Below are 15,266 nucleotides of genomic sequence, written 5' to 3'. Positions count from 1 at the left end.
CCCCCCCCCCCCCTCAAGCTGGAGCATGCAGATCAAGAATGCCCAGATTCCCACAAAATGTTTCAAAACTTGATCGGCCGAGAGGTTTGGTGAAGATGTCTGCTAACTGTGCATTGCTTTGAACATGAACTAGTTGAATATTGCGAGACTGAATCTCGTCACGGACAAAATGACAGACGTTTTCAATGTGCTTTGTACGCTCGTGAAACACCGGGTTCGTCGCAATATGAATAGCGGACTGGCTATCACAATGAAGACGCATTGGTTGGGGATGTGAAACCCCAAGATCATGCAAAACATGCTTGAGCCAAATGAGTTCCTTGGTGATATAAGCCATTGCTTGGTATTCAGCTTCAGCGGAAGACATACTCACTATTTTCTGCTTCTTTGTTTTCCATGAGACAGGAGATGTGCCAACCTGAATGAAATAATCTGAAACAGACCGTCGTGTTAGGCGACAACCAGAATAATCCGAATCACACCATCTAGTGATTTGAAAATTTGACTGTGCCTTTAACAAGATTCCCTGACCAGGATTGCCTTTTAAGTATCGAACAACCCTTATAGCAGCTTCCCAATGATCCTCTCGAGGTGTTTTCATTAACTGGGCAAGGAATTGAACTGAATAAGCCAAGTCTGGTCGAGTTGCAGCCAAGTAAATGAGACGACCAATCAAGCGACGGTATTGCTCTGGTTCAAACAGAAAAGGAGAAGTGGAGACGGCGAGCTTGTGATTCTGTTCGAGTGGAAAAGTGTCGGGTTTGCATCCAAGCAAACCAGCATCGGTGACAAGCTGAAGAGCATATTTACATTGACTTAGATAAAAACCGCGTGAACTGCGAGAGACCTCAATACCCAAGAAATATTTCAGAGCTCCTAAGTCTTTCATCTTGAAACAGGTAGCAAGATAGCCTTTGAACACAGTGAGAGCTTCAATGGAGTTGCTAGAGACTATCATATCGTCAACATATATCAGTAGATGAATTCGGATTCCCCCTTTATCAAAAACAAATAACGAGTAATCGGATAAAGACTGAACAAAACCATATTCTCGCAAGGCGGTGGTCAGCTTAGCAAACCAGCAGCGGGGTGCTTGCTTAAGACCATATAACGATTTATGCAAACGATAAACCTTGTTGCTATCAGCCTCTAAATATCCTGGAGGAAGCTTCATGTACACTTCTTCTTGAAGATCGCCATGTAAGAAGGCGTTGTGGAGATCCATCTGATGAACCAGCCAGTTATTTCCTGTAGCGACTTCGAGAAACATGCGTACTGTTTGCATTCGCGCAACAGGTGCGAAAGTTTCGCCATAGTCTATTCCTTTTTTTTGACGATTACCGAGAGCCACCAGACGTGCCTTGTAACGTTCAATGGTTCCATCTGCATTATGTTTTATCTTGTAAACCCATTTAGAACCAATGGCTTTCTTCCCAGGAGGTAAATCCTCAATCGTCCAAGTCTGATTTGCCTCTAAAGCTTCAATTTCAGACCGCATTGCCTGTTTCCAAACTTGGCGCTGAAGAGCTTGTTTATAACTTGTCGATTCAACAACGGTGGTGATAGCAACCAAAAAGGCACGATGCGGTTCGGAAAAGCGAGCACAATTCACATATTATGAAAGGGGTAGAGGGATTTTGAAGTACCTAACAACCGCATTTGTGCTGTATTGATCTGGTAATCCTGTAATTTAGCCGGAAGAGTTCGTTGGCGCTCACCACGACGGAGAGGGACAGGATCCGGATTCAGAACAGGGAGAACCACGGACGGAGAAGATGAAGACCCCGAACGCGAGGTTGGAGATGGTGTGGGAGAGTCATTTGTGGTCGGTGTTGGTGTGAGTACGGATGGCGAGGTGGAGGCACCATCACGAACAGGAGAGCTGCGATCAGAGGCCGGCGACGATGGCGATGTTGGTTCAGGATCGGGGTTGTCGTTGGATTGATTAAGCGGAAAAGATGGACCCAAGGATAGAGCTGGACCGTTGGGCCTATCACCTTCATCCTCTATTGGGCCTAGTGAATAAGAGGCCCATAGAATGTTTTCTTCATCTTCTTCGAGTTCGCTGTTGGGAGAAACAGAGTGATCATACGGGAATTCTGTTTCACAAAATTTAACATCCCGTAAAAGAAAAAATTGATTTGCATCAAGATCATAGAATCTCCAGGCCTTCTTACCATATGGATATCCCACAAAAATGCATTTCCGACTCCTTGATGCAAATTTGTCACCTTGATGTCGATGGTTATGGGCATAACAAAGACTGCCGAAAACTTTTAGGTGATCGTACGTAGGTGGAGACCCATGTAACTTCTCATAAGGAGTGACACCATTGAGAACAGAACTAGGAGTGCGGTTGATCAAATAGCCGGCTGTCAAGATGCACTCTCCCCAAAATGTGATAGGCAAGTGTGCTTGGAACCTCAACGCTCTTGCAACATTTAAAATGTGTCGATGTTTCCTCTCGACTCTTGCGTTCTGTTGAGGAGTATCAACACAAGAAGTCTCATGTAGTATTCCCTGGCTGCGAAAGTAGGCACTAAGACTTGTGAACTCAGTTCCGTTGTTGGTTCGTACCCGTTTCACTTGTGTTTGAAATTGTCTTGCGGCCATGGAGATAAGACCTTTGAGATTGTCAGCAGTTTCAGTTTTAGTACGTTGAAGATATATCCAAACACTACGAGAGTAATTATCAACAACAGTAAGAAAGTAACGAGCACCGGAGGATGATGCAGTGCGGTAAGGACCCCAAATATCACAGTGAATAAGCTCAAAAACAGATGTTGTTTTATTATTACTGATTGGGAAACAAGAACGTGTTTGTTTGGCGCGGAAACAGACATCACACGCCTTATTGGAAATAGCAGAATCAACAGAAGCAGAAACATGCGGAAGTGAACCAACTACTTTTGCAGACGGATGACCCAACCGTTGATGCCACAGCGTGTAATCCTTTGTCTCTTGCGTTGTGACTTGTGCGACTGACTCTGTTCTGCAAAAACGGAAGGTTCCACCGTCTCTCTTACCCGCACCAATTATCATCCTCAAACCGCGGTCCTGAATGACAAGGAACTGATCAGCCAATTGTGCAATACACTTATTTTCATCCATTAACTGGTCTAGAGAGATGAGATCCGATTGTAACTCTGTAACATAAAATATCGACTTCAAAGACAGATGAGATCCCAACAAAACAGTGCCTACTTGGCACGAGACCCGTTCACGACCATCAGCTAAAATAACATTGGTTCCATAGTTCTTACGTTTGTAAGAATATCAAAGTTGTTGGTCAAATGATGAGAAGCGCCTGTATCTAATATCCAAGAAGGAGATGACAACTTACCAGACTGGTGTTCGTTGCTAGAACTAGCCCCATTAGTGGATCGACCATTGAGCAGCTTCAAAAGATTTTGCCACTGGATGTCACTTAAACCGCTAACACCGTCACGGTCTTTCTCCGTGATAACATAGTTGGCTTGTGACGAAGATGGAACTGGTGGAACATCAACCACATTCGCATAGCTCGTCAAGCGACCGCGACAAGCAGAAGAGAGAGCACCACTACTACCACGACCCTTGGCTTGCATCGTACGGCTGCAGGGACGATCACCCCACCAATCAGGGTAACCCACAACCACAAAACAGCTATCAGAAGAGTGCCCTTCATGATTGCAGTGTTTACAGACAGGCGTAGTGGTATCAGTTCGGACCGTGGATTGGTGACGCGGTCGGTGTTGTTGAACAGCAAAAGCAGAGACGTCAGAGACCGCTTCAGGCTTCATAACATTGTTGCGGAGGTCTCCTTCCTGACGAGCAGCATTGTAAACCTCCTCCATGGGCTGAATGGGAATGCGGGAGACCAAAGTGGACCTCACCGTATGGAACGACTCATCGAGACCTGACAAGAAGTCATGGACTTTATCCTCCTCCCGATCTTGTTCTTGAAGAGAGTTCAAGTGACATTCACACTTGCCACAATGGCAAACACGTAAAGGACGGTGAGTAGCCATGCTATCCCAAATACGGTTCAGCTTCCCGTAGTAAGCTTCAATAGCAAGCCCCCTCTGTTTGCAACATGCGAGTTTGACCTTGAGCTGTTGAATGCGGGGACCGTTAGTGACGGAAAAGCATTTCTTCAGATGATCCCATAAATCTTTCGCAACATCGCGGTGTGAAATGTTGGAACAAAGAGACGGCTCCACTGTCATACGTATCCACGAGACTAGCAAGGCTTGGATAGTCCACCAATCGTCGAGGTCAGGAGATCCTTCAGCGGGACGAGGAATTGAGCCATCTAAGAAGCCAAACTTCTTGCGTGAAGCCAGAGCTGTCTTCATCCCACGGGTCCATTCGTCATAGTTCGTACCTTTCAATAACGGATGAGAAATGACAGCACCGGGATTGTCGGCGGCTGTCAAGTCATACGGGGAGATCGTGCGGCGAACTTCCACGGTCGTGGTGGCCGGAATTGTCGAGGTCGGGTTCAGTGGATTGAGATCGGAATCACCAGCAGTGTGACTCATTGTCGTTTAGAAAATGGTTCAGGCTCTGATACCATGTAATAACAGAGGAAGGAGATAAATGTTTGTGTGTTATTCATCTTTGTGTATGAGTACAGATATATATATCAATACATAAGCGTAGCCAGCAAGTAGTAATAACAACAGAGATTTGCAGAGAATATACAATGCAGAATATGGAAACTAATGAACTCTGTATCGTGATATGTGGGATATGATTTCAGAGCGAATAATATCCCATTACAAGTTGAGGCCTTCGATACGACAGAGGAAGCCGCTATGGCCTACGACCGCGAGGCCTTCAAGTTGAGGGGTGAGACCGCCAGGCTCAATTTCCTAGAGTTGTTTCTCAATAAACAAGAGTCAACTCCGGTGCATTAGAATTTAGAAAAGATGCGAGATGGCGGGGACTGCTAGTGAAGAGGCAGGCGAGAAAAGAGAGGATGATTCGGGCGCTGTCATAGGCAGTGGTAGGGGTGAGTGATGGCGGGGTGGACCGAGGCATGGTTCAAAGCAATTCCAGAAGAATGGGCACCTGGAAGCCCTCTGTGGGATGATTACCACTTGCCAATTTCTAATCACAAGGACGATCATGACGCCCCACAAAACTCTTTGTCTGATACTGTTTAGAAGCTTTTTCACCTTCACTTGTTAGAATATGTTGTATGGCTTGCTTGAGTTTTTTTTTTTCATTAATTCCCGACGTTTTGATTCCATTGCCGACATCGTTTTTTTTTATATCGGTGAATATATGTGGATCTTAAAAATGGGGGTGAACCATTAGCATTTTCATATATAAAACAAAATCTATGGTGCTTTTTTTTCTTTCTATTTCATCTTGACTCTTACCATTGAAAAAGAGTGAGAAGATCAGTGTACTAATAAGAATAAAGTTGAATTCGGACGAATAAACGACTTTGTTGTACAATTGATGAAAGAGAGAGAGTGAGAAGGGGACATCCTGCATTAATTTATGGGCTTTGACCAGGCTTTAGCAAAAATGCAAAGTAAATGGGCCTAGGCCTAACGTGGACACGTGTCATATTACCGACAGACAACTCGTGGAGTTGGATAAGCCAAGCCACTCCAGAAGTCCCAAAATCAGGAAGATTCAACTACGAGAGGAGAGGAGAGGAGAGCCATCATCATCCTTCCAATGGCTACTATCACTTGAGAAAGAGAGAGATTTTTTATTGATTTAAGGCCAAAAGCAAGAAACTCTTCCCTCCCAACAAACAAACTCTTCTTCTTTCTCTCTTTCAATTTCCCCCAAATGGCTGCAACTGCAATCTCTTCTCTTTCCTTCCCAGCGTTGGGACAATCGGACAAGATCCCCAACTTCGCGCCTTCTCGTCCTCTGGCCTCCGCAATTCGCATCTGTACCAAGTTTTCTCGCCACTCTTTGACTTACCGTTCCACTTCCAGATCTCCTCCTATCCACTGCATGTCCAGTGTTACCGCCGCCGGTGAATTCTCTCTCTCTCTCTCTCTCTCTCTCTCTCTCTCTCTCTCTCATCTGCTTGAAATTAATCAAGCTTCGCATTTGCTCTTGCTCTTCCTATACAGGTTTCACTTTTTTGCTCATACATTACTAGCTTTAGTCTGAAAAATGTTTGTGGTGGATTGTTTTTTTTTCTTGTCAGATGATGTGCCTCCTGTATCAGAGACAAAGTCGAATTTCCTAAAAGCTTACAAGCGACCCATCCCGAGTATCTACAACACGGTTTTGCAGGAGCTCATTGTACAGCAGCATTTGATGAGGTATAAGAGGACTTATCGTTATGATCCTGTTTTTGCACTTGGCTTTGTCACTGTATATGATCAGCTCATGGATGGATATCCGAGCGATCAGGATCGAGATGCCATTTTTAAAGCTTACATCCAAGCCTTGAATGAGGATCCTAAGCAATACCGGTTAGCTTGCTCTCTGCCTTCCCTTCCATCTTCTCCTTGTCCAATTCTCTCTTTCTTCTTTCTTGTTCAAGTTTTCGTCCCTCTTCTTTCAGAATTGATGCGCAGAAGATGGAGGAATGGGCACGAAGTCAGACTTCTGCTTCCCTTGTTGACTTTTCCTCTAAGGAAGGAGAAGTTGAATCACTTCTGAAGGACATTGCAGGAAGAGCTGGGAGTAAGGAGGGTTTCAGTTACAGCAGGTTCTTCGCTGTTGGGCTCTTTCGTTTGCTTGAGCTTGCCAGTGCCACTGATCCTACTGTGTTGGACAAGGTGATTCCATTTTGTTCCCCGGCAATGTGCAACTCTCACATCTCACATTTTTCCTAGAGGTAATTTTGATCCTTGTCAGTGTCTCATGGAACAGCTTTGTACATCCCTAAATATCAACAAGAAAAGCGTGGATCGGGACCTGGATGTGTATCGTAACCTGCTGTCAAAGCTTGTCCAAGCCAAGGAATTGCTTAAGGAGTACGTCGAAAGGTACTGGATACTGATGCTGAATCCTATCTATCTACACTAATTTTAGAATATACGGTGCTTATTGCACGATGTCAAAGACCCTAACTCGGATATTTGTACTTTTGGTTACACAGGGAGAAGAAGAAGCAAGGGGAAAGAGCCGAATCCCAGAAGACTAATGAAACAATCTCCAAGTGTCTCGGAGATACTCTGTATAACCCATCTTTCTTAGCTGAATGGAAAGCGTAAAATAATCAAATTGTTCCGTTTTTTTGTTTTGTTTTTAGCAACAACTCTGCCGAATATATATATATATATATANCTGCCCAATATATATAAAATCTGCTCATTTCTAATAACATTTCAGACGTGAATATGTTTGCCTTTCCTTTCGGTTACATGAGTTTCATATTGTTATTCCATGTGGTAATTATATATGAAATTTTTTTGGGGTGAACTCCATTTAATTAACCAATTAAAATACAACAAAACGTTATGTCATATCATATTTATAAAATAAATTAAAATAAAAATAAAAAGATAAAACAAATTAAGGAAACAATACGTCATGTCATATCATATTTATAAAATAAATTAAAATAAAAATAAAAAGATGAAACAAATTCTGTAGATTTTTTAATAAGGAAATAATGTTAGTTTGGGTTTATAAAAGAATGATTAGAGTGTAGATTTTACAATTAAACAAAATTATATGTCGGTTTGGGTTTACAAAGGAGTAATTAGGGTTTAGATTTTACTATTATCTAAACGAAATTATTTGTCAGTTTGAGTTTACAAAATAGTGTTTAAGATTTAGATTTTATAATTAAACAAAATTATATGTCGGTTTGGGTTTACAAAAGAGTGGTTAGAGTTTAGATTTTTTACAATCAAACAAATTTATATGTCGGTTTGGGTTTATAAAAGAGTGGTTAGAGTTTAGATTTTAAAATTAAAGAAAATTATATGTCGGTTTGGGTTTATAAAAGACTGGTTAGGGTTTATATTTTACAATTAAACAAAATTGTATTTCAATTTGGATTTATAAAAGAATGATTAGGGTTAATTACGCAATTTAACAAAATTATATGTCGGTTTGGGTTTATAAAAAAAGTAATTTAGATTTACATATTATAATTTAAAACTATAATATAATGTTTAGAATTAATAACTTTAAAATTGAATGATATACAGATTTTGTATCTTTAATTAATAATTTGTTTTCTTAATTAAGTGGGGGTGAATAAGAGAGGTTCTGGGGTGAACCCAAAAATTGTCCTTTATATATTGAAAAGATTAGTGTTGTGCTGTTAGCCTGTTACTTTGTATATGACAAGCTTGTTTAAGATTTAGGTGCTGCCTTCACAGAAAATGTGACCAACCATTAACATTTGACTTCCTCCTCCTTGATGCCCTGCCTTTTTCATTACTGTGTTTTCCCTATAAGAAAAGGTCAGATCCTATGTTAAGGAGTTGCAACAGAGACTCCTCAGTTGGAACATCTAACAGTTTCGCCTTTGGCGGCTTTGCACTGTCCTGCTAACTGCTGCAGTACATGCGTGTTACACAGAAGGGAAAAACGGCGTTGCTATAAATCCAGATCCATTATCTCGGCCATTATATTAAGCGTGAACGAACAAAAAAAATGGAAAGAAATACTGAAAATGCATAGAATCAACAGTGAAATATTGAAAATGGTTAACTGTCTAACTAAGTTGAGAAATATCAACCTCATCAGGAATCTTGAAGGTATCCGCAGCACCAAATTTTCTAAATTCCTCGCCTTCAGCCACTGATTCGTCTTCATAATCATCATACTCTTCCGCACCATCCTGATGGCGGGGTGTTAAAGGGTCAAACACGCTTCTGGACCGGCAGTCATGAGTTGCAAGCATGTTCACTTGGCCAAGATGTGAAATCTCTACCATCACAGTTTCATCATCCAGTGGCAGTGGCTGTTTCCAGGGCTCCCCATCCATCCTCATGAATGTATGGTCGGTTGCACCTTTGTGAAATTCGAAGCGAATGCGATTTGCCTAGCCACAGAAGTTATCATTTGTATGAACTCAATCATCATTCTCTATGTGTGGTGTGTGTGTGTCCTTGTTACTTTTAACTTGTAAAACTCTTACCTGGGCAAGTCGTGTCCCATGTCCATTTGGAGCAAGAAGAACAAGACCATGCCAAGCATTTCTAAACCCAACAACCTCAATGANCTGATTCGTCTTCATAATCATCATACTCTTCCGCACCATCCTGATGGCGGGGTGTTAAAGGGTCAAACACGCTTCTGGACCGGCAGTCATGAGTTGCAAGCATGTTCACTTGGCCAAGATGTGAAATCTCTACCATCACAGTTTCATCATCCAGTGGCAGTGGCTGTTTCCAGGGCTCCCCATCCATCCTCATGAATGTATGGTCGGTTGCACCTTTGTGAAATTCGAAGCGAATGCGATTTGCCTAGCCACAGAAGTTATCATTTGTATGAACTCAATCATCATCATTCTCTATGTGTGGTGTGTGTGTCCTTATTACTTTTAATTTGTAAAACTCTTACCTGGGCAAGTCGTGTCCCATTTCCATTTGGAGCAAGAAGAACAAGACCATGCCAAGCATTTCTAAACCCAACAACCTCAATGAGGCCATCATCTACAAATGGTGGAGTCAAGCCTCTCTGTTGTGTCAGAACAAAGAAACATGCATATTATATTTACCATGGAGAAGATAGATACATAAACTTATGTGTAGCACTCAGGCAATATCAAGAGTTTTTAAGACCTACATCGCGTTGTTTCCTGGGATTAGGTGTGCCCCAAGGATTTAATCCTCCAGAAAAGCTGGGCAGATTCAGACATACAATTGACCTGATGCTAAAAGAGCAGAAACAAATGTCGGGATTGGACTAGTTTATATTCCAGCATGAACAGCGTATTGCAAGAGAGAAGGGCATTGCTTTGGTATACTTGAGATGTAACCAAATATAGTTAAAGGTCCCACACAGAAAAATCCCCAACTATCCAACATGTAATCCTGGACTGAATCTAGTGATCCCTCAGGACCATAGACACTGGATGAATAAAAATTACCTATGTGGTATGTGAAGGTCGTGCCAGTGGCCATTTCTAGTTGCAATATTAACCTTCGCAAGTTGAGCTATATTCCTGCAGGGGAACCCATATAGTTTTCCTTAATGATGCGCAAGAGAGCAAAATCATATATAGACAGAAATTAAATTACAACCAAAAGACTGGAAATGTGGACAACTTAACCGAAAATATAAAACCAGCATAAAAATTACATGTTTCTATATTGGTTAGCACACAATGAGACCCAAGCAAAAAATGAACATATATGCTGAAAAGAATCATGGGCACCAGAATTCCAATTACTGACACTATAACAGTATACTAGAAGACTTTAAGGCAGTAGTGTTGGAGAGCAATATAATCATTCATGTCCAAGAATCCTTTACTTTAGAAACCAATAAAAATGTGAATAACTGAAACTCAGAAACAGAAAACAGCGAAACAAAAAGTATGTCGACATATTACTCACCGTGAAGCAGGGTGGAAAAGAGAGGCACAAAACCATCCTTGCGTGCAACCAAGCTTCACATACGTACTCTGGCATTGTGAGAAGGGAGTGTGAAGCCAATGCAACATATTTATTCTTTGTTAAGTATATAGCTCCCAGAGAAGGAAGGAGTATAAAAAGAGAAGGTGTAATCCAAAAGGTCAAAATTCAAAAGAACAAGGTACCTGATTAACCAGCTGATTCTTAAACTTTTCAGGGTGCAGCTTCCTCTCAGAATGAAACGCATAAGATATCTGAGCATCCATTCCTGCATAAGCACAATAGTTAGCACTGCCATGTGGGTATCATCAATTGGTTTTGTTGATTAAATTTCCATACAAACAACCGTATAACTTCATGGCGGTTTGTAATCCAAATAATAAGATAGATATTCAATAAGTTATGATTGTTAGGTCATCAACCATCTGACACTGCAAGATCAAAACTCCGTAGGGAAAACCTAGATAGAGTGCTAATTTATTATGGCTTGTTGGAAATCCAAAGTTAGAAGGAAGCAGAGGAGCAATGGGGGGCGGGGAAAGATATCTCACCGAGGCTAAAGTAATTCCAGAATCCGCCACGAAATGTGTGGCAGCCTTCCTGAGAAATCGAAGGGTGTCTTCTATATAAGAGACAAAACAAAAAAAGAAAGAAAAAAAAAACAAGGACAGCATGTAGGTTACCTTATTAAGTTCATCTGTTGGAGAAACACGGTGAAATGCATGCAGAGAATGTGGTAACTCAAGAGGTGCAACAGGATCACAAGAACCACCTTCTTTAGGAGTTTTCATCCTCATAAGTATGTGCCAACTTGAAGCAGAAATGTATCCAGCAGTTATAGTTATTCACCAAAAGTAAAGACTAGCTAAAACTGTGGACACAGACAGAGAGACTGATAGATGTTGTTACATTACTTGTCAATCTTCATCTCTTTTGCCTTCAACACTTGATCCAAAAACGACTCCACTGCATTCCTATCTGTTCCTGGATTTTTCTTTCCCTGTAGAAAAGCAATGCAAAGCGCAGGTATTGAAAAACATTGCCAGCCCAAAGTAACTGAGGAAGAAGTGAGGAGTGTGTAAGTTGTAACCCACCCATCCAAAAGCAAAGGGAAGGTTATTTCCTGTACCCAAAGGTACAGTGGCAATTGGAGGAGGGTGCGATAGTTTAAGGTCACATACAACCCCAAGGAGCCAGCCAGCAGTGCCATCACCTCCTGCAACCTTAAATTACATAATAAAGATGGGGTGAATGACAAGAGATGTTTCTGGCTTAATTAATGAAAAAGAAAAAAAAAATATTATTATTACAATGATTTTTAATTTCTCCCGAATTTTACGAGCGAAGTCATCATCCTTGAGCCTCTCCAGGTTAAGATAGATTCTGCGGAGCACTTTATCGGGAGTCTCTTGGCCAAGATCAAAGACCTGATTGTGATTGAGAAGAGATCGGTAGGTGAGAATGAGTTCGCCACCCAACTGACCACCGCTTTTGGAGTTGATGAAGACAAGGACGGGGCTCGCAGGTGGTTGAAAGGTGGGGAGAGCCTCCTCCTCCTCCTCCGCTTCCTGCAACAGGACGTACGTAGGGATGTAGAACTCCTTGAGAAAATCTGATAAAGTATTGTATCTATCCATCTGGATTTTGGAGAGAGCGTGAAAGAAGAACGAAGAAGATGATGATTGTTCAAATTCAAGTTCCAAGGGAAAGGAATCGGGATCTGAGAAAGTGAACTTTTAAACTAATTATAATATACTTTTCTTCCTTTAAAATAATATATATGNGAGAATGAGTTCGCCACCCAACTGACCACCGCTTTTGGAGTTGATGAAGACAAGGACGGGGCTCGCAGGTGGTTGAAAGGTGGGGAGAGCCTCCTCCTCCTCCTCTGCTTCCTGCGACAGGACGTACGTAGGGATGTAGAACTCCTTGAGAAAATCTGATAAAGTATTGTATCTATCCATCTGGATTTTGGAGAGAGCGTGGAAGAAGAACGAAGAAGATGATGATTGTTCAAATTCAAGTTCCAAGGGAAAGGAATCGGGATCTGAGAAAGTGAACTTTTAAACTAATTATAATATACTTTTCTTCCTTTAAAATATATAAGAGAAAACAAAACGTAGAAGCAGAAGCGGAAGAAAGATTCATCCCAAGGAAATGCTCCACACGTGCGAGATTCTTAGCAGCCACGGCGGCCGCGGACCAGTTGGCCCCTTTTTCTGACGCGGACTCAGTCAGTCATGATTTATTATTTTCAATGGGAGTATTTAGCTTGGTTCTTATGTTAAAATGAGATGAAAAGAAAATAACAAATGGTTAAATGAAGAAAAACTAACTCTTATTTTGAAGAAAAACTAACAATATATTAAACCTTCACTCATCCACATAACTTTTCTTTATGTTTTTCCATCCTCAGCTATTTCTTTTTCCACCAAGGAAGGTGTGATTTAAGTCTAGGGGGAAGGATGTTCCATTCTATACTCATGCTACTTTCTATTTTGTTGACTTGAGACCTTATTACACTGTTTACATCAATGATTTTGACGCTTTTTATTGATTTTAACTTTTATTTATTGAGTCATTACTAGTAGGAATTATGATCTTATTCTAACGGTTTATTTGATTTGGAGTAACACTCTTATGACTCTTGATTATGCTTAACAACAGAAACAAAGTTTGGAAAGACAATGAGCCGACTCAACAATCCCCAAAGTTCCTATTCGATGGATATTCGGATGATCTAACATTATTTGTACATTTTATAGGACCTAAATCAGACTTAATTATCTAGCCATGGGATTTGGTATACATTGGACTAGATCTCTACATTCAAACCGCACAAGACATTGCACTTCTTTAAAAGTATTTTTGTAATGACCCTCGCCTAGAGGTAAATTACAAAATGAAAACTCAAGATCAAAAGACCCAGAAAGGGAGCCAATAACGAAAACAAAAAGATCAGTGGAGAAAGGTCCGAGAAATTTTGGACGGATCGAAAATTGGCCGAGTTGGCCGGGACGTGTCACCCGTAACATTTGGGACGTACCGAAACGTATCATCCGAGGCGTATTGTCTGAGAGCTGCCGAGACGGATCGATAGTCATCGCGAGCTGATCAACGGTCGACCGAGAGCATTAACTGATTCCACCAAAAATCTTCTAAGTCAAGAAGAATTTGTGGGATGATAATTTTAATCATGAAAAAGTTAGTGGAGGAATTATTTAATCCAAGTGAGATTAGTGGAGCTTAGTGGAGGAATTATTTAATCCAAGTGGGATGAGTGGAGCTTAGTGGAGAAATTATTTAATTCAAGTGGCATTGGTGGAGATTAGTGGGAATTAAAGAAATGAAGAGAGTTTAGTGGAATCAAGGTGGCAAGCTCAAATTCCCTCCAAGTGTTTAAGCATGCTCTAATAGCCACTAATGAAGAGTGAGCTCTCCACATGCATTGGCTGCCTCCACCGCCTAACCACTCTATAAATAAGCTCTCATCTCTCTCATTTTCGCACAAGTGAAGAAGGGGTAAGGAGAAGAAAATTTAGAGAGAAAGTGAGCAAGAGAGAAAGAAGAAAAAGAGTGAGCGGGTTTGAGGAAGAAGAAGAGAAAAGAAGAAGGAGAGAAGATCAAGACAAGACTATCGACCACAAGGTTAAATCGGTAAGGAAATTGATTCTAACCAAAGAGAAGATCCGAGTGTGCCGCGAGAAGGGATTCACCATGGGAGACCGATCATCGACGGTTTACAGTGAGTTCAGGCACATACTTTGCCGGCTTAGATGGAGAGTTAAAGACATCCATCTAGAGCGCGGTTTGCATGAGGCATTTAGTTGCATTTACTTGAATTTCTTTCGTGATTTTCTTGTTTAAATGCATGTGTGGTGAGGTTACACCGGTTGCTAGATCGAAATGTTCTAGTGACAAGGGTGGTAACGAGATGAGATACTTGTGAGTTTATGAGCTTGAGAGCCATATGAACTCAAGTATGAGTTTTTGGAGAGGTTATAATACGTCTTTAGACCGTGAGGGATTCCGGCTAAGCGAATGGAAACTTGGTATTGACATCCTTCCAATCCGTACCACATGCAACCGCGACATGCAACCCATGTTCGTGTGTTGTAGGGTTGGCTACGAAGAGCTCGGAGGTTACTGGGTTCGCTACCCTGGCCGAGGCTGTCGACACGATGGTGTGACATTGGGGTGAAGTCCGATTGTATGCCCATGTGGTTGCAAAGCGGATGTTCGTGAGAGGTTGAGGAAGGGATGCTTGCCGAATACTTAAAATAAAACTTGTTAAATCTCTTGTTTTATTTCAAGTTGCATGTTGTTGGTTAAGCTTCCGCATGTGAACTCTGAATGTTGTGTTATTGTTAGCACGCTTGCATGTTGATTGCTACGCTTGTTTAATGTTGGGTTATGCTTGCATGTTGAGATTTATGCTTGCATGTTGTTTGTTGATGGGGTTGGGAGCGGGATTTATTTCTTGTAGGAACCCTGAGCTCACTAAGTAATCTTAGATTACTTATGATAAATTTTTGGTGCTGCAGGTAACCCTAGAGGGAACTAGCGGGCGTGGTGAAGATAGGACTCGGAGTAGATTTGTTTTGTGTCTATTGTAAAATTACAAATATGTTTTATTTTGGATCAAACCTCGGCTTAGGCCTTGTCCAAGAACTCTTCAACCTTTTGTTAAAACGTTTGTATTAAACTCTTTTGTTTAGTAATGTAATCGGATTTCTTTCCATTCGGACGAGTGGTACTGAT

At 41.4% G+C, this 15,266-nt stretch overlaps 2 protein-coding genes across 4 annotated transcripts; one reads left to right on the top strand and one right to left on the bottom strand.

Moving 5' to 3' along the window:
• On the top strand, window positions 5,594-7,208 carry LOC104747764 (protein THYLAKOID FORMATION 1, chloroplastic). Its single transcript, XM_010469454.2, has 5 exons — window positions 5,594-5,986; window positions 6,164-6,434; window positions 6,527-6,743; window positions 6,838-6,953; window positions 7,067-7,208. The coding sequence occupies exons 1-5, from the start codon at window positions 5,794-5,796 to the stop codon at window positions 7,179-7,181; spliced, it is 912 nt and encodes a 303-aa protein (XP_010467756.1). The 5' UTR covers window positions 5,594-5,793; the 3' UTR covers window positions 7,182-7,208.
• On the bottom strand, window positions 8,518-12,686 carry LOC104747763 (diacylglycerol kinase 5-like). 3 transcript variants are annotated; one of them, XM_010469453.2, is made up of 12 exons: window positions 12,380-12,686; window positions 11,816-12,058; window positions 11,600-11,728; window positions 11,420-11,505; window positions 11,189-11,315; window positions 11,057-11,105; window positions 10,691-10,773; window positions 10,488-10,555; window positions 10,019-10,093; window positions 9,715-9,802; window positions 9,490-9,606; window positions 8,518-8,968 (listed from the first exon to the last, which is right to left on the bottom strand). In XM_010469453.2, exons 1-12 carry the CDS (start codon window positions 12,467-12,469, stop codon window positions 8,639-8,641), a joined length of 1,485 nt encoding a protein of 494 aa, XP_010467755.1. In that variant the 5' UTR covers window positions 12,470-12,686; the 3' UTR covers window positions 8,518-8,638. The 3 variants fall into 3 exon arrangements, with proteins under 3 accessions (XP_010467755.1, XP_010467753.1, XP_010467754.1); XM_010469451.2 differs by lacking the exon at window positions 12,380-12,686 and adding an exon at window positions 9,065-9,139 and having other exon boundaries at window positions 9,565-9,606; window positions 11,816-12,275; XM_010469452.2 differs by lacking the exon at window positions 12,380-12,686 and having other exon boundaries at window positions 11,816-12,275.

Source organism: Camelina sativa, chromosome 15 (assembly GCF_000633955.1).
Source record: "Camelina sativa cultivar DH55 chromosome 15, Cs, whole genome shotgun sequence".
Classification (NCBI taxonomy): Eukaryota; Viridiplantae; Streptophyta; class Magnoliopsida; order Brassicales; family Brassicaceae; genus Camelina; species Camelina sativa.
Note: the sequence above shows the minus strand (reverse complement) of the source record. Positions and strands in the feature narration are given on the sequence as shown.